The following is an 18,328-nucleotide window of genomic DNA, read 5'->3' on the forward strand; positions in this document are numbered from 1 at the left end:
AAAGCTTGCCTAATCCCGTGAATTCAGATTCGGTCAAGAGGTATTTTACCTAAAAAAAAAAAAACGAAGAGGCCAAGGCGAAAACCCGTAAAAGGGCGCTTTGAGACCAAAGGGGTTTTGAGTTGAAAACCCAGGAATGGGCGATTCAAATTTTGATCGAAGTTGGGGGCATGCAGTGGTCCTGTTTCCTCTGAATTGACAAGAAGGAGGGATGCTACATCTTGGGGCATCGACAAAATACTCTTGATCTTCCAACGCATACCGAGTTCAAAGGGTTCTCGAGAAATTTGTGTAGAGAAGTTCATACTACGATATCTGGGACACTTATTCTTATCTCATTCACTTTACATTTTTTTTGACAGAATGTGCTATCTCGATTAATTCGTTAGTTCTCATTTTGTATCTTAGCAATTTTACTATCTTGATTACCCTATTCATTTTGAGTTTTGTTCTCAAATAAAATTCCATTTTGTCTAATGCGACAACCTTTGTCGAGTGTTTTTCATTGAAATGATGATTAACGGACTAATAATATTCACAAAAGAGTTTTGCATATTACTCTGAAAAGCTTCTAAATGATATAAGGACCAAAACGGACTAATTGGTTTGAATTACCCAAATTTAAGGGTTAGAAACGTTAGAGGAAGAATAGCCAGATTGTGATTATTCTTGGGGTTTTCTCGCCGAGGTACCAATCGAAGGAAAGGCAGAATAATACGTTGATGAACAACGAGTAATACCAAATTAGGCAAAAAAAAAGGACATTTTCATTCATACATCATTCATAACACATCTAATTAGGAGCATTTGATTCATTTCGATCATAGCATCCTAGTTATTTGATTCATTCATAACACGTTTAATTAAGAGCATTTGATTCATTTCGATCATACCATCCTAATTATTTGACACATTCATCACATCTAGTTAGGAGCAGTTGATTCGACCATAGCATCCTAATCATTTGACATAAGCCTAGATACATGGAACTGATTCTACAGGTCATATCCCTAAAATTAGAAAGTTCACAAGCTTTAACCCCCAAAGCAGTAGGGTAACAAGCTGAAGATCGCAGATCTTGTCTCCTTGAAGTTACAGTGGAACAGATCGAAGACGGTGAACCACATCTCCCTAACCAGTAGTGGAACATATCTAAGCCACCATCCTATCTCCCTAAGCAGTAGTGGAGTAGGCTGGAGATTGCAAATCTTATCTCCCCAAGTTGCAATGACGATCGAGGACAGTGATTTTGTCTCCTAAGTAGTAGTGGAGCAAATCAAAGATGATGGGCTTTAACCCCCAAGCAAGAGGGTAACAAGTCGATTTATAGATCCTAACCCCCTAAGTAGTAGGGAAACAGATCGAAGATGATGGGCCTTAACCCCCAAGCAAGAGGGTAACAGGATTGAAATCAAGTATCTTTTCCCTGAAATGGCGTTGGAGCGGCTAAAAGCCACAATAGACCTCCTTGAAGTTTCAGTGGAGTTGATTGAAGTCACAAGTCTTATCTCTCTGAAGTTGTAGTGGAGTAGACTCATGACAGCGAATCTTATCTCTCTGAAGTTGCAGTAGAGCAGATTAAAGCTATAAACCATATACCTCTGAAGTTGCAGTAGGCTGGATCAAATCTACCATGACAAATCTTACCTCTCTGAACTTGCGGTAGTACGGATTAAAGCCATTAACCTTATCTCCTCAAGATGCAAAGTGGAGCAGTTGAAAATACCAAGTCTTATCTCTTTGAAGTTCTAGCGGGTAGACCGGGTTACTAATCTCTTTTCCCCGAGATCGCATTGAAACAAGTCGTAGCAACAATTCCTATACCTCTGAAGATACAGAAGATTGGAATGAGGCTATTCGAATAATAAAAGAAGTCAAGATTCGATGAGACTAGGCAAAATTGGCTATTTTAAGGTCTTTGCTCCATTCTCGCTACACGACAATGAGCAAAGAGGGGCAGCTGTAATGGCCAATTTTTGGCCCAAGTTAATAGACCCAAAATAACAAAAAGAGTTCAAAATATAAACAGTCTATTTATAAATAACCCAATTATTAAACAAACCCTAACCCCTACCTTGTCTGCCACCACTCTTCACCAAATGGCCACCGCGTACACCACCAATCGCAGGCCTCACGCAAGATCTCGACACCACCGCAAGCACGCAAGCAATGACAAACAAACAACAAGCAAAAAACATAAAAAGAAGCAGAAAACAAAGAGCAAAAAAAAGAAAGAAAAATAGATAATAGAAGTAGAATGAGTCGATCTTGCTATAAAATGCCACATTCGACTTCTTTGTTTTTACGATATTAGGCAATAAAAAAGCAATATACCAAAAAAAAGGTTGATGTCCGCTTTACTTTTCTTTATCTTCATTTTCGCTTTTTTCATTTCTTTAATATTTCATTTTGATTTTAACACAAATCTATTAAGTAAGAGTAGATATAAAACAAGAAAAGAAAAGGAGAGAGGAACCTCACCGAATCGTTCATTGCTAAGGTCACGAGGTCTCCCTCCGTCGTCGGGACTAAAAAGGGGTGGGGATCCATTTTCCTCGTTTCCTTCTGACTCAAAGAAGGCCAGGCCTTCGAACTCCTCTTGGAATAAGGCCAAGCGACTCATTTTGGTGTATTACCGGCCACCAAACACGGTGGTGGCGCGGTGGTCGCATGACTGAGCAAAATGGGGGGCTTAAAACCCTAGCAGAGGAATTGAAACGGGGGGTGTTTAAAAGTTTTTAAACAGCAGTAAAAGAATGAAATCTTTTCAAAAAAAAAAAGAAATGTTTTAGCTTAAATGAGAGGAGCAAACAACACCGTTTAGAAAGGGGAGGGGTCCGCATGTCTCTCTTGAATGGGAAATTGCCCACTTTGACCCCTCCCCCTTTTCTGACCCTTGATTTGATCCTGATTTTCGTTTTTATCCTTTCAAATAGTGCCCAATTATTTTGTTTCATCACCGATTTGGTCCCCGACCTAGACAAATTAAATGTTGTGCATAAGGGTTGGGGAAAATTTCTCAACCAAATTCCTCGAGGTTTCGCACATTTTAAATAAGTCTATTACCCTTCTTTTTCTTTTTGAATTCTTTCTTTAATTTTATTTAGATTTTAATTTAGTCCTTTTAATATTCACATTCATTTTATTCAATTTGGACCCTTAATTTTTATTGTTATTTGTAATTTCCCTTTTTCACATCAATCTAAGCCTTCTTTTATTTGTTTATCTTAAACTATTTTCATTTACCTTAAATTTTATATATTATACTGTTTTAAATTGTCTTAGATATCTGTTATTTTAAATTATTTCATATACTTTAAATTGCTTTATCCATTATTTATTTTAAATTCATTAAATTGTATTATTTATTCTAAACTGCTTTTATTATGTATTTTAAATTTTTTTTATTTTTACTTCCAAATTTCTATATGTGTTATCCATTTTCTATGTATACCCTTTTTAAATGTTTTGTACGTTATCTATTTTAAATTTCTATCTCCTAATATTTATTTTTGACTTATTTTCATTATTCATCATAAACTATCTTATATATTGTCTATTTTATAACGCTTTGGTTTTACATATCATTTTAAATTATTATATACATGTTAATCATTTTACATTACTTTTCATTTATTCATTTTGGACCTTTTGTATATCATTTTTGAATTACTTATTATTTGTAAATTTACATAATGATTATGCTTAAACCGCTTTTCAGATAAGGCATTTATTTTCAAATTTTCATATGTCTTTATCTTAAATTCTTTGTACATTGTTTATTTTTTATGCATATATTTATGATAAGTTTTTATACTATGTATATTATTTATTTTGAACTCCTTTTTATGTATTATGATTTTAAACTTTTCATTAATGATTTTAATTTTTTTATTTACTTTAAGTGCCTTTATAGTATTTATTTTAAAATCCTTTATGTATATATTTTATATTTAAGACTATCTATTGGTTTGATTCAAATCATTTTATATTATTACCTCAATTATGTGTTTATTAAGCTTATTATTTAATTGACATATGCTATGTTATTGCCATTGTGTGTTATAATTGCTCATTCGTATTTCCACTATTGTCATTTGCTCGCGTAATACTTTATTCATGTATGCATCATTTTTTTTATTATCGCTTTATGAATTAAATTTTGCTACATTTATCCAATAAATCACCTTATTTTAACCTAAATAAATAACACTTGTTGTTTAAATATTGCATTCGCTACTATTCAAAATGAAAATTTTCAAAAAGGCAATGTTATGCATTTTGAGATATCGAGGAATTGTGCCCTAACTTACGGGGTTTCGATTTTCTCGTTATTTTTAAATAGCAAAATATCCTTTTCGAGTTTTAAAACACATGAAATTCTCATTTAAATTAGAAGACAACCTTGTGCTCGGGAATTCATGGTATTGTGTCCTAACTTACGGGATGTGATACTCCGATATCTCGAGATAAAGAAATCTCTAAACAAATTGTTTTGAGCTAGTTCAAAGATTTTAAAATCAATATTAACAAGAAAAGATCGTATTCCAAATCCATTCCTGATTTTCAATTTTCAACATTTAGACACTAATTAGTCAAATTGGTACCAATTTTTGGGCGTGTCGAGGGTGCTAATCCTTCCTCGACGTAATCGACTCCGAACCTCGTTCTCTTGGATTTCAGAGACCAAAATGCCGCTTTTAGTAAACTAAAATTGTTTTATTAAAATAAAGGTGACCCGATCACACCAAATCAAGATCGGTGGCGACTCCTTTTAAATTTCGTTTTCAAAATCAAGTCGATTCCGCTTTCAAAAAAATGGTTTCGACAAGATTAATAATTTATAAGAATTAGATCAAATCAAAATTTTATGTATAAAATTATACAAAATTAAAATTTATATACAATTACATATTAAATTATAATTCATGTATTATTTTAAGATTATCCCTTTCCAAAAAGAAATAACTATAAAAGAAAAAAAAAACTATAAAACTATAAAAGAGAAAACGAAAATATATAAATAAAGGACGGTTGACCATTATGTAAACGTCGCAACCAGATGTTGCCACGTCATAAAAACAGCATGGTATGATCATAACTAGACAGTTGGTCCAAAGTTCGAAAAAACCGTTCCTATTTTCTCTCTGCAACGTTGACCAGTTTGGAATTTTTTATTTCATTTAATTTTAACGAGGGAAGTTGAATTGACCCTTCATCAAAAAGAACAGCAAACTGGACCCCACATACCAGTATCTATAAATGGAAAAAATTAAATGGGCGAAAAACAAAAAGATTCCTTCCTTCCCTCCTGACCACTCTCTGCTTGTATTTCTCTCTCCCGCTCACAATCAAAATCATAATCAATTCCTTCTTATAATTCATGGGAAAAAAGCTTATGAATCTGATCAATTCATCACATTAGTCACAAATAGTAGTTACTGTTTTCTTTTTCATTTGAACCAGCACATTTGGTTATGGCGGGATCAGGCGATGGAGGAAACGAGAGAGAGGTGTTGGAAGACAGCATCAATCACAGTAGCAGTTTTTCTAGACATAGGTATAGACGAAGCATGAGCTCCGGCGAAGAAGACAAGGGACTTTTAGCATTTTCCGGGTGGGTGTATCATGTAGGAACCAATTCGATTGGCCATGAGTATTCCCATCAACGCTTCTTATATGTAAAAGGGAAATATGTTGAGATGTATAGAAGAGATCCTCAAGAGAACCCCGGCATTGTACGTAACGTTAATTCTTCTTACTTGTTTTCAGTTTATTGCAGCTCGGTTGGTTTATTTCGTTGTTGTAGTGTATTAATTGTTGACAGTCGAAATTTTATTTACGTAGTTATAGGACATCCCCCAGTTCAATCAATGCTTAGAAAGCTAGATGCATTGGAGTTTGTAGGAAGCTGATTAAAGTTCATAAAATAATATTCAAAAAATCGCACCGAACTTTTCAATGATTGAATAATTTCATTTGTTGTAATCTTTAGAAGTTCTGATTTCAGTCTCTTATTACCTTGCTGTTACATATATGGTTGTGAAATTTGGCTTCTAAAATGGCCTCTTACTCAAACTTTGGGGCCTTTGATAGTAGAACTGTCATCTATTATGAGAATGCTACAATTCACATAGGCCACCGATTACACGGAGTTCAGATACATGGTTGTTTTCCTAATTAACCTCCTTCATAGGGAGAGCTCCCTATTTATTTTATCACAACGGTGATGTAAGAGAGACCTTCAAATACAGTATTCGTATGGTATTTAAAGAAAAGAAAAAAAGTTCTTGCATGTTTTTCTTTGCTATCTCTTGCCAATATTCACGAAGAAACAATTATTTAATTGGTTATTTTGGTTGCTAATATGTTTCCTTATACAGCGACCTATTAGGAAGGGTATCATAGGACCTACACTAATGGTGGAGGAGACAGGGAGTCGAAAAGTCGGTAATGAGGTAAGCCAGTGTTACTTATCATTTTATACGTTCATAGTTATTATTCACCATTTTTTTTTCTGAACTTTGCTCTCTAACATCACATTGTGCTCTCTTTATTTTCCAGTTTTTTTTTTCCCACTTTCACTTTCTGGTGTTTGCTTCTCTGAACTGTTTGATTTAGTTGAAACATTTCATGGTTTGCTGCTCGAATGGCTCATTTAAATGTTTTTATGCTTAATCAATAATGAAGCTCGATCTTGTGCTAACAGTTCTCTTCTTTTAACCATTTGTAGGAACTCTACACTATACAGTTTTACAATCGATTAGATGAGACAAAGAAAGGAGAAGTAAGTTTGTTTCACACATTAATCCAGTTGTGCATGACACGCGACATTTATTTGGACTATAGATTTTTGAGTTCGTTGACTTATTGGATATTGTAGGTTACATTACAGGTTATACCAATGTATGGGTCGTAGCATGCTTGTCTTGGCCCATTCTTAACCTCTCCCAATCTTTTTTTTGTTGAACCTCCCCCAACTATTAATTTTGAAACATGTCAAGAGATATTGCTTTGGTTAACTTCAGTAATTGCGTGGGGCTCATGGCTCTTGCCTAGTATGTCACATTGAAGAGAAAAGATGTCACTATGACAATATAATACCTGATTGACATTGGTAGACCTGACCTACTGTTTCTATGGGTATTCTAGTAAAACTGTACCTGGTTGATTTTATTTTTACCTTGTTTTTGGCCTATATATATAGTTCAAATGAGTCACCTAGAAAGCTTTTCGTTACTGGTTACTCGTTAAAGCTGACTTTTTGCAACTTCAAACTACGACTGGATGTGCCAATCTTTGAACCATGCTGCTCAGAGAGAGACAAGGGTCCCCAATCTCCTACAACTGTCAAAAGGAAAACCTCTTCTAGCATGCTGCTCTAAAATCCATGTTACCTTGTTCCCATAATTCTCATTGTTTCAGTATTCTAAACAACATTCTTTTTTAAATTTTTGGATCAAAATCCTTCATACCTTTAGTGCATCCAAGGAGCACTTTGTTGGTTCTCCAATGATATCTACGCAAGTGCCAGCTTTCCTTTTTTTTTTTTTTTTTCTCTGTAGACGGTTTTCTCTTTGAGTCACTTTTCTATATGGTTATTATGTAGTCTTGTGCGTTGAAGTGACTCATGGCTAACTCATACTTTTCTGCTTCAAGATTGCTTGTACCTCGGCTGAAGAATGTAAAAAATGGATAGAGGCATTGGACTATGCCAAGCAACAGGTAAAAAGAAGTCAGCTAAAATGGTTTGATTCATATAATGTGGTTGCTTTCTTAGAAGATATGAACTTCTTTTCCACTAATGATTTTTTTCTCATTCACTTAACTTGCTACCTATTTTTAACAGGCTGAATATGAGCTTTCAAGAGGAGGTGGTGCCAGAAACAAATTAAGCCTGGAGGCTGAGTAAGCAATTCTCCTTGTATCTTTCTATAGTAATCTTATTCTTACTTGATGTAACTTGAGTTAAAAAATTTTGGTTTTGGTATATTGGCTGGTGATTTTGTTTTCTTACATGTGTTAATTTAGAATTTGTAGTGGAACTAGAAGGTATAGAAGTTAGTAGCTACCTGTAACAAAATCAAGTTGATTTCTACATGCTTGTACATGTTATACTTTGTTTTGTCTGGCACTATTTTTTCTGATCGAAATATATATTACTTGTTTTGTTCTGAAGTATTGATTTGGAAGGCCATCGACCTCGAGTACGGCGGTATGCATCTGGATTAAAAAAGCTTATAAGAATTGGTGGAGGTGAGTTGGTTTCATTATGATTTTAAGGCTCTAAAGGAGAAGTTTGGTTTGTCAGTTCTTCAAAACTCTTAATATTCGAGGAATACTCTTCTGTGTCCACTTTGTAGTATAATTTCGTAAAGGCATTTGAAATGCAATTTATCATGTGAACCTTTTAGATATTACCAATAGAAGTACTGTTGAATCATAATAGCAAGTTAATGCTTACGATTAAGCCTTAAGATAAAATGAGTGCTGCATCGAATCGTCTCTCTTTAGTGTGTATTCCTAGTCAATTAGACAGCGCTGTTGAATCTTTTATTTTTGCATTTCATAGGTCCAGAGTTGCTTTCACGGTCAAGCTCAAGCTTGGGTACTGGTTCATCAGATGGAGACTTTGAAGGGGAGTTTGGAGATGCAGTCGAAGCACATGAATGGAAATGTGTGCGTACGATCAATGGTATACTTCTTATGCCCTTTTTTGGGTCAAATCAAATGCATTAATCCAAAACAAAAATGGCAAGCTAAAAAAGTGTATAAAGAGTAGCAATGGAATTGAACTTTTTATATTGGAGCGATGATAAATAAAAGCAACTCAAACAAATAATTCATGCAGAATTAGAAAACTTGTAATGATGTATTCTTTACTCTCACGTTTATGGTTTACTACACTCAAATCTATCCTTTTAAACAATTCTTTTTTGTCAGAATTTCTCTAGCTTTATCATGCATCAGTTTCCAAGAATGTTGGAATAAGATTTGAAAATTTCCTGTCTTTATGTGTAAATGAAAGATTTCATTGTTTGTAAAGATATGCGACAAGTCTCTCAATATGCATTGAATGGTCCTAATGAAAAAAGTTATATAACCATCTAATTATTCGATTTGGTTTCAGGTGTTAGAATCCTTGAGGATGTGGCTGATGGAAAGGTATTTATGCGATTATACTTATTGTTTCTTTTACTTTATTTTTCCTTTTTAAGTTAGGACAGGCATCACATATAAGGCAAGTTTAAAACTACCAGCTTAGTCCAATTCCAAACATGTAGTTCACATATATTTCACATTGAACTTGTAGATTTAGAATATCAAAGTTTTACAATTTCTCTTCATGTTCTTTGAATTATCTGTAGGGCGGGAAAGCTTCTCTGGTAAAGGCTGTTGCTCCCGTAGATGCAAGCGCAGATACTGTTTTAGAAGTAATCTTAAATCTGGACCGCCATAAGAGATACGAGTAAGTTGTTCCACCTATTTTCCATGATTGCATATTTTCGCAGTAATGCAAGTTTGGTTCCTTTACTGACTATCTTCACAGGTGGGATATGCTGACAGGTGACTTGGAGCTGGTAGATTCTTATGATGGAAACTATGATGTTGTCTATGGAACATATGATCCTAAATATCTTGGTCGGTAAGTTTTCAGAATGGATTACTTTGAAGAACCATTTGCTAACAATGTGTAGGGCATATATTGTAAACAATGTTGAATTCCTCTCATCGGCTAGAACCTGCATTGTCTCTTTGGTTATTGGCTTGCATTTATTTTTTGTTGCATGTTTGCAGATGGCAATCCAAGAGAGATTTTGTCTTCTCCAGGCAATGGTTTCAAGGGCAGGATGGAGCATACAGTAAGAGGATTCGCAAATAACAGTTTTATTTTATTTGTATGAAAACAAATATTTTTCTTGCCTCCATTTCACTCGCATATGATATGCATCTATTGGCAGCAATTTTGCAATTTCCTGCTGCACATAAGAAGCGTCCTACAAGAAATGGATACCAACGAACATCAATTAAACGTAAGAATCTGTATTGTTAGTTGGAAAAAGTATTTACGTTCTAATCTCTATGGCTTGAATGCATTGGGTCTTTAACATAAGAGGAAATGCCGCTATCTTTCTTTTGGGGGCTCTTGTACGATCTCTAAATACTTCAAATTTGGAAGAGAATTGATCTGTAATGATGATTGAGTTTTATATTCTCTAGTAGCAGCAAATGCTACTTTTAGAGGCCAGGTTTCCTGTCACGACCCATCACCATTCGACCGGCCCGGGCCATCGGGGGTATAATATTGATATTATCCTCTTTGGTGTCCACTGACTCTTTAAGGTTTTGTCACTCGAAGATGCACCTCTACAGGTTTTAACCTATGAATCTTTTTAGTAACTCTAGTACCATTTGAGCTAGATTCAAAATAAGTTTCCTGCGCTTTAATCTTGGGAGGCACACCTTGACAAAACCTTGCAGCTCAAGACCTGTAGAACGGTGATGGGGTCATGACATTTCCAGTATGTGGCAACTTAATTTTTCATAAACTAGTGATTATGGCACTGGCTGATGACTCTAATATGTTTTGTACGAGTCCTCTTGATATACAAGTCCCTTTTATAGCCACTCAATTTGTATGTATATTTCCATGGATGGCAGCATCTACTTGGGAGATTAGAAGTTTAACCAATGAAAAATGCCTTGTAACACATATGTTGGAGATGAATACTGCCGGATGGGGTCGATGGAAGAAAAGTAGTAGCTGCTCAAAGTTTGAAAAGACCATTCCATTCGCCTTATTATCCCAAGTTGCAGGTTGAGTTATCTAATCCAAGTCCTTAGTATCTTACTTTTGATATGATACTAGAAGTTAATGGCTTAGACATATAGCATTATGCTGTCTTAGCAAATCAGGTCTTGTATTTCTGTTAGAACAGGTGGACTTTCAGAAATTTTCTGCATTTCAGAGACTTGATCAACTAAAGACAACCTAACTCCACTGATCTCCAACATGCACTACTGTCCTTTCTTATTCCTAGGACTTTCATGATCAAGGGATGATGGATCTATGTGATTCTATTGGACAGGATTAATTTTTGTCTCAACCACTTTTTAGGTTTATGATGACAGTGTCACCATAAAGGAGTACTGCTTTCACAGATTACAAAGAGATATAGACGCTACCAAAAATGAGAACATAAATGACATTTTCAAGAAATATTAAAAGCTGAATCGAAACCTGCAGGCTTTTCTCCCTGATGTTATTTAACTTATGCCACAATCACTGCAGTGTCAGTTATGTTTTCTTGTTAATGTGTTTCAGGTTTAAAGGAATATATTGGAGCAAATCCATCGCTCAAATGTGAACCTTCCTCCCTGGCATTGCATTCAAAACATTCTGAAGGCGATCCGCCAGATGAATTCTATGATGCAGTTGCTGGTGACTCATCTTCAACATCAGAAGATGAAGAGAGCGATGATGAATCAGAGAAGGAGGTAATCCTTTCCTCTTCACCACAAGTGCGTTCCCCTCCTCCAGAAAAAGGACTTAAAATTTGTTTGCTCTATTTGTGGACTGATGTAACCTATTCATTATCGTTTTCTTGAAAAACTCTATTATTGATAATCTGCTCTCAACTTTATCAGGAAAAACCAGTCAAGCCGAAGCCTGCACCTGCGGCCATCTCAAGCACAGCTTTGAAGCAAGCTTCAGGTTCTTTATTTTCTTAGTTCTGTATTTGGAAAGATCAACCTGCTTTTATCTTTTATTTGAAAAAAAGGAGATTCTATCCAGGAAATATTTTTTATATTTATGCCTTCTCTTTTTCTTTTTCTTTTCTTTTTTGGTAACAATAATATCTTATAGCTTAAAAGATATTCTATCCTTGATCCTTTTGTGAGCTATTAAGTATACTAAGAATTAAGTCACTGCAGATGCAGCTGAAAATGCAAGTAAGGAATTAGATCTTTGTGTACCTCCTATTCATGTTGATCCAAGTCAATTCAACAGTGTTCTCCATAAAGGAAAGGATGATGCTGACACAAATTGTTGGACTTCTCCTGGTGGTGCGGGATTTATGATAAGAGGACAGACATACTTAAAAAATAGTGCCAAGGTGAGGTTTTCCTACCCTTGTTAATCATTTGACATGCATTTTTCATTGTTTTTATTTGTTCTGAGTGCACTCTTATCATCTTATATCATCAAAGCATGAAATTAAGAGTATCTGGTTTATTATAATGGAAAATTGAGATACAAATTGGAATGACAGTTGTCTGCTTCGTGTGTAGTTCTACTCATTCATTATGCTCTCATCCTGAGTTGATACATATGTTTCTATTGGTCAGTTCATATTGATTCTGTTAGCTATTGGTGTGATGCAGTTTCATTTACCTAATCTTGCCAGGTCTGGTTTCTAAATTGGATTAAGAAACCAAAATCGACTTTACATTTATAGTTTTACTGGTATTTCTGTCTTACCTTGTATTCTTTGTTTGGTTTCAAGGTTGAGACCCTCTCATTCAGTTCAGTAGTTGGAAGTTCTTTGTTTGAATCATTATTGTATTTGGCCCATTTATTAATTTTAGATTTCTTAATGTATGAGTTCTTTGATTGCTTTTAACTATATTTATCTTGCTTAATGAATTCTCTGCTGGACAAGTAAAGTTTCAAATACAGAAAATGAGGAAGCATGATTTTTCCTATGATGAAAATTTTCCTTTTACTTTATAGCTGACAGTCCTCTTCCATGGTTTTATTATATCTGTAATTTCTTCCTCGCATTCCTTGTTCTTGCCAATATTCTGTAGAGAATCAATTGAGTAACCTACAAGTCTTTTCGCAGATAATGGGTGGAAATCCCCTTCTCAAGCTCATAGCTGTTGATTGGTTCAAAGTCGATAAAGCAACAGATAAAATTGCATTGCATCCAAAGAGTCTAGCTCAGGTATTAAACCGGCTTCGTACTGTTTCCCTTTCTTTGAAGGTGTCAATGTTATGAAATTCATGTGAAAGTTGCTTCATTCTTAGCAAATTTTCTGCTTGGATTGGTTTCTTTTTGTTATTTACATTTTTCAAATTCTTTCCAGTAATTTCTTTGCAGATTAGCCATGCTAATATAATTTTATGAAATCTTACTATGTGCATTTTACAGTCTCTATTTTGAGTGCTAAAACCTATAAAATGAACTTATGGCTTTCCTGGTTTCACTGTTTTTCATGCTATGGCTTAGCCATTGTTATGCTAAAAGAATACTCTCATTTTTTTATTCTAAGCAAAACATTATGTATTTTCTTGGTTTTGTTTATAAGATGCATCTTGTTCCTAGAAAGTCCCCTTTAGCCTTGCTTATGTTTGAATGAATAGAGATTCATGTATCAGGAAGTCAATTTGCATGCTTGTTGCTCCTTTTTTACGTGAAATAAAAAGATGCCTTCAGTAGTGCTTTTATTAATTTTCCCCGAACTCGATTAGTATTTTAGACTGGATGAAACAACTATCGAACTTTTTGGTTATCTAAACAGTATTTAGTTCCTTCAATTTCCATTTCTCAAACCATTTATATTTCTTTATCTAACAATAAGAAACAAGGCGATTACCAACTTTCAACGCATCTCCCTTACCTTTTCCTTGATTTCGTTAACCCCATATTTCCCAAATCGTCTGTTTCTTGTCCTGTCTTTCTGGTATATCCACACAGCCATTGCAGCATCATCATCTGAACTGCAAACATCTTCTATGTATTATGAGACTTAGCTAAATAGCTATTGAAATGCCTGGCGGATCCATAGATGTAAGAATTTTCTTTCAGTTTGCAGATTTTAATTCGAGAATGGACTGTTTCTACATAGGACAATTTAGCAAATGGTTTGCTACTCCTACAAGCTGCTAGGGACTTTATCATTTGTTTTGGGACAGCCACACTATCTATTCTTGCATCTATGTACTCCTAATGTTGCAGACAAATAGCACATCATATTCTCTATCACACTGAACAAAAATGTTCCTTCACTGTTGGAAAAGGCTGATTCGAGAATATTGGAGGCATCGTGAATGATTTTGCTTGATTGAAAAACATTTTTATGAATTATGACCTAACTGCTATTTTCATTTTCAGTCTGATGCCGGAAAAAATCTTCCATTTATCCTTGTGATTAATCTCGAGGTACGCATGTGGATGCATTTCTACCTCCTTTATCTGCATATTTATTTAAACAAAACTGTCAATACATTGGAAATTTTTACAATTGCATAAGATGGTTATGAAAAATGATTTCTATTTTAAAAGCTTAGTCCTGCAGAAAACTAACTATTAAAAGCTCAAAGTTGTTTGCTTAGGACAAATAGGTTTGGGATCGTTATTGGTAATGACACTTAAGCCATATTTCTGAACACAAAATGATGTTTTCATATGAAGAAATTCTAATCCTGAAATAGCCATGTAATTAAGTGGATGATACGAAGATTAAAGTTGAAAATTTTTAACAAATTTTATTGTTCTGGATGGTCAATGCAGATCATGCTCTGACCTTCAGATTCACTTCTAGTTTCCACTTTTCTCCCAAACATACCGACCTTGGAGGATACAATGGGAATATTTGTAGCATGGGGAGAATTTTTGTGGAATTAATTTTTAGGTTGCAACAAATTTTACCTTGGTTTTTCAAAGAGGATATATGTTTTGGTTTCTTTTTTCCAGATTCCTGCGAAACCAAACTATAGTTTGGTCCTCTACTATGCTGCTGAAAGGCCAGTGAGGAAAGATTCTTTACTGGAAAAGTTTGCAGATGGAACGGATCAATTTCGTGATGCAAGATTTAAACTGATACCAAGCATTGTTGAGGTATGAAATTGTATATTGTAAACATCTCACCTAGTTGTTATCTATTGCTCTAATGCTAGTGAAAAGCTCAGTTGTTTCTAAATGTTCAAAGGGGTATTGGATGGTCAAGCGTGCAGTTGGAACAAAAGCTTGCCTACTTGGGAAAGCTGTTACATGCAAATACTTCAGGCAAGACAATTTTCTGGAGGTAATGCACTTGTGGTTTTGCTATTTTCCTTGCCTCGGTCTTGAGGCCTACATAGTATCAGGATCTATAAAGTCTTTTGATATCTCTATATTTATTAGTTCCATGGCAATGATATATGGTTCAATGATCTCTAGTATATTTCTATTTTTAAGTTGTTAATGCGTATTCTCATGGTTTTCAAAGTTGACAAGCAATCCTAGACTGGTATGAAGTTTTATCGACTAGTTAGATGAGGTGTTTCTGATCCTATACTGTTGCTGAATCTTTTATTGTGCAGATTGACGTGGACATTGGGTCATCATCTGTAGCGAGAAGTGTTATCGGCCTTGTCCTTGGATATGCCACAAGCTTAGTTGTGGATCTTGCAATACTAATAGAGGTTTGTGCCATGTCGTACTATTTCATCTGAGAAATTACTGTTTTCTAACATGGGGGTCTAGCTTTGCATTATACCTGAGATTGTGAATGGTGGGGATACTGATACTTTCCCCTCCATCTGCAGGCAAATGACGCGGCAGAATTGCCTGAGTACATTCTGGGCAGTGTTCGACTGAATCGTGTGAGGCTTGAATCTGCTGTACCACTGGATGGGTGAACGTTTTTCACATCTTCCCTGACTGTCTTTAAGCATCTTGTGCTCCAAGGTTGCCATCACTATGAGTAACCTTCAGTTTTAAACATTTCCTGTGGTATAGGGCAAGGCTTATTTGATGAGTTGGCTTCCAATTTTTAGTGCCATATTTTTATCCCAAATTGTGTATCTTTTAAGTATGTAGTTTCCTTGTTTTATACATGAACAAGATCAATTTTTCCTTTGAAAACATGAACAATATAGATATTTGAGAATATTATATATTCATTGGTACAAAAGACTTCCCACATACTTTTGGGACTCCTTTCAAGGGCCGTTGGGCTTATTGTAATCTTTTAATCCAAAATCGTTTGCTACAATTTTTTGTTGAGAGTGAGTCTACTATATATATTTGGATCTGAACTGGTGTTCATTTTGCCTGAAGAATCGGTCCAAATAATGTTCCATATAGGAGACTGTCATGTTGTTTCAAAAGGCCAGCTTTCTTGCTTGACACCTTGCCCTTAAAGGACAATCACTGCTCTCTTAAATTATCATGTTACACAAGTTATCAGTTCTCTTAAGTTCCATAGGGAGACTATTATTTTGTTCTCTGATGAATGCCCGTTTTCGGGTTAGGAACTTTGGTCCTATAATTGCATGGTTTCGGCTCCTACAACAAACAAACAACTTTTATTAGAGAATTCTTTTGAAAGGTTTTTTTAATTAAAGACACATTGCTTTAATGATTAATCACCTTACTAGCTCCACTCACTATGAAAAAATAGGAGATAAAAGAGACCGGTGAAAATATGTGAAAAGACTAGAGCTGTCTAAATGATTTTGATGTCCTAATATGCATTGTATTATATAAAATTTTTAAAATAAAATTTCTCACTTTTCATCAGTGTCAAGTATAAATATTGATGATGGTGTTTTTCTTCTTGTTGAATGTTTATCCCCTTGTGCTTTGGCTCATTTGTTTCAGCACCACCTATTTTTGACTAAATGTCCCCCCCCAACCCCCACCTTGCTCAATAAAGGAAACCATGGAAACTCAAATTTACCCTTCATTCAAACCATAGCCATACCCTAAATCAAGGCTAACCAATGGTCAGTTTTGATTACATGGGTGCCTGCCACTACCCTACCGTTGAGAAAAGAAGAGATTCTCAATTAGTTGGTAAACATGTTTAGGTGTACTTTTGATTAAGATATGAAACCAAATCAAATATGAACCTATTTAGGCTCCTTCTTTTTTGACTACTCGAGTGGGAATCTAATTCATTTCAACTTCAATATTTTTTTCTCCCCCTTAAAAGATGTGTTCTTTCCCACATCACACGGCCATGCATGCAGTTGGTGCAGTGTCCTTTTCAATCCTGTCAGGGTGAAAACTCTTTATATCTCTTCATTTTTTTTACACATCAAGCTCTCATTACTAATCATGGTTTATAGCTATTAATTCACAGTAATTGATCAATCTTTGATTCTTGAATCCCCCTCGTGTGCCCCTCGTGTGAGTTAAACGTAACCTTACGAAATCACCTTTTTAAGGTTTTTTTTTTTTGGCTCAAAGTTAAAAAAACATAATTACTGTGTAATCACCAGTTAAAACTTGTTGAAAAACCTTGAAAATGTGCCTCCATAAGCCATACCAAAAGGAAACAACAAGTAATGATAATGTTAGGCATTTAATGGCACATGAAAGCTCTCTCTAACTCTGGGGTATTGCATAATTTGCATTTGGTGTTTGTGGAGTTCATAGTAGCTTTAACAATGGCAGAATTTTTTTTTATATTTATTTTATCAACCCCATTAATTGAAACATAATTATAACACGCAACTGGGATTCTTCACCATCACGGGGCCACTGTGAAATTCTGCAGATTCTGCCTCTGCCCTCTGCTTCTCGTGAATGGCTGTGGGTTCCAAGTATTTAAGACCCTTTCCACTACCTTCCATAAATGTCATCAATATGGACGTGAGCTTCCCAATTTTTTTAGTGATGGAAACAAACAGACAACCTAAACTTTTTTCAAGTTATGAACAAACACGCATAAAAGGACAAGTTCTCCCTTCTGAGTCCAAAATTTGTTACTGAAACTGTACTCCTTTGTTTTTCCTTTTTTCCCTTCTTTCTTTATAGATTTAAAAAAAAATCGCAATTTGAAGATAAAAAATATATATTATAGATACCGAATCCCATTTATTTAGGTTCATAATATGAAGTTAAAACAAAACGCAGGGAAGTTTTCGCTTTGTGCTTGCCAACTTGCATCTATACCAAGATACCCACTTTCGTGGATAGAGAAGATGGGAAATGTTACTACTAATTAAAGAACAATGATGTAACCATGTAAGAATTAGTGCTCCCCATTAAGTAAATTAGTGGCTAAAAAGCAAACTACAAATGGAGAACAAAAATTACGTGGTCAAGATCAAGCTGCAATGCAACACTACTCTGACTTAAGTCAAATTTACTATTAGGTTAAATTTGGTATTAGTCCCTATGTTTTGCAAAAACTGTGAATTTAGTCCCTATACTTTTATTTAATCAATATTAACCATTGTACTTTTTAAAACTTGAAATTTTAGTCTTAATTGTACTTTTTAAAACTTAAAATTTTAATCTTAACCTAAATAATAGTAATTAAATTAGTTTAGTTAAAATCAATTACTAGTTTTATTCTATGTGTATAGTTGTAGATTTTGTCAGTATTT

The 18,328-nt window shown here is 34.7% G+C and overlaps 1 protein-coding gene across 2 annotated transcripts; it reads left to right on the plus strand.

Annotated features, from left to right (window-relative positions):
- The first annotated feature begins 5,215 nt into the window (after positions 1-5,215).
- On the plus strand, positions 5,216-15,984 carry LOC108472732 (protein ENHANCED DISEASE RESISTANCE 2-like). Of its 2 annotated transcripts, none has more exons than XM_017774288.2 (22): positions 5,216-5,738; positions 6,384-6,458; positions 6,734-6,787; positions 7,660-7,725; positions 7,850-7,908; positions 8,180-8,256; positions 8,573-8,695; positions 9,131-9,165; positions 9,369-9,469; positions 9,551-9,646; positions 9,799-9,863; positions 9,963-10,034; positions 10,663-10,818; positions 11,327-11,523; positions 11,650-11,716; positions 11,938-12,119; positions 12,849-12,950; positions 14,121-14,168; positions 14,703-14,846; positions 14,938-15,033; positions 15,311-15,412; positions 15,536-15,984. In XM_017774288.2, the coding sequence occupies exons 1-22, from the start codon at positions 5,478-5,480 to the stop codon at positions 15,626-15,628; spliced, it is 2,271 nt and encodes a 756-aa protein (XP_017629777.1). In that variant the 5' UTR covers positions 5,216-5,477; the 3' UTR covers positions 15,629-15,984. The 2 variants fall into 2 exon arrangements, with proteins under 2 accessions (XP_017629777.1, XP_017629778.1); XM_017774289.2 differs by having other exon boundaries at positions 11,327-11,499.
- Positions 15,985-18,328: the final 2,344 nt, after the last annotated feature.

This window comes from Gossypium arboreum, chromosome 5 (assembly GCF_025698485.1).
Source record: "Gossypium arboreum isolate Shixiya-1 chromosome 5, ASM2569848v2, whole genome shotgun sequence".
NCBI lineage: Eukaryota > Viridiplantae > Streptophyta > Magnoliopsida > Malvales > Malvaceae > Gossypium > Gossypium arboreum.

What these genes read in the sequence shown, in the direction of transcription:
- LOC108472732 (XM_017774288.2), top strand. Translation starts at nt 5,478, where the DNA reads ATGGCGGGATCAGGCGATGGAGGAAACGAGAGAGAGGTGTTGGAAGAC. An exon ending in TGGACTATGCCAAGCAACAG is followed by an intron (nt 7,726 to 7,849) that starts GTAAAAAGAAGT and finishes TATTTTTAACAG; the next exon opens with GCTGAATATGAGCTTTCAAG. An exon ending in TCCTTTCCTCTTCACCACAA is followed by an intron (nt 11,524 to 11,649) that starts GTGCGTTCCCCT and finishes CAACTTTATCAG; the next exon opens with GAAAAACCAGTCAAGCCGAA.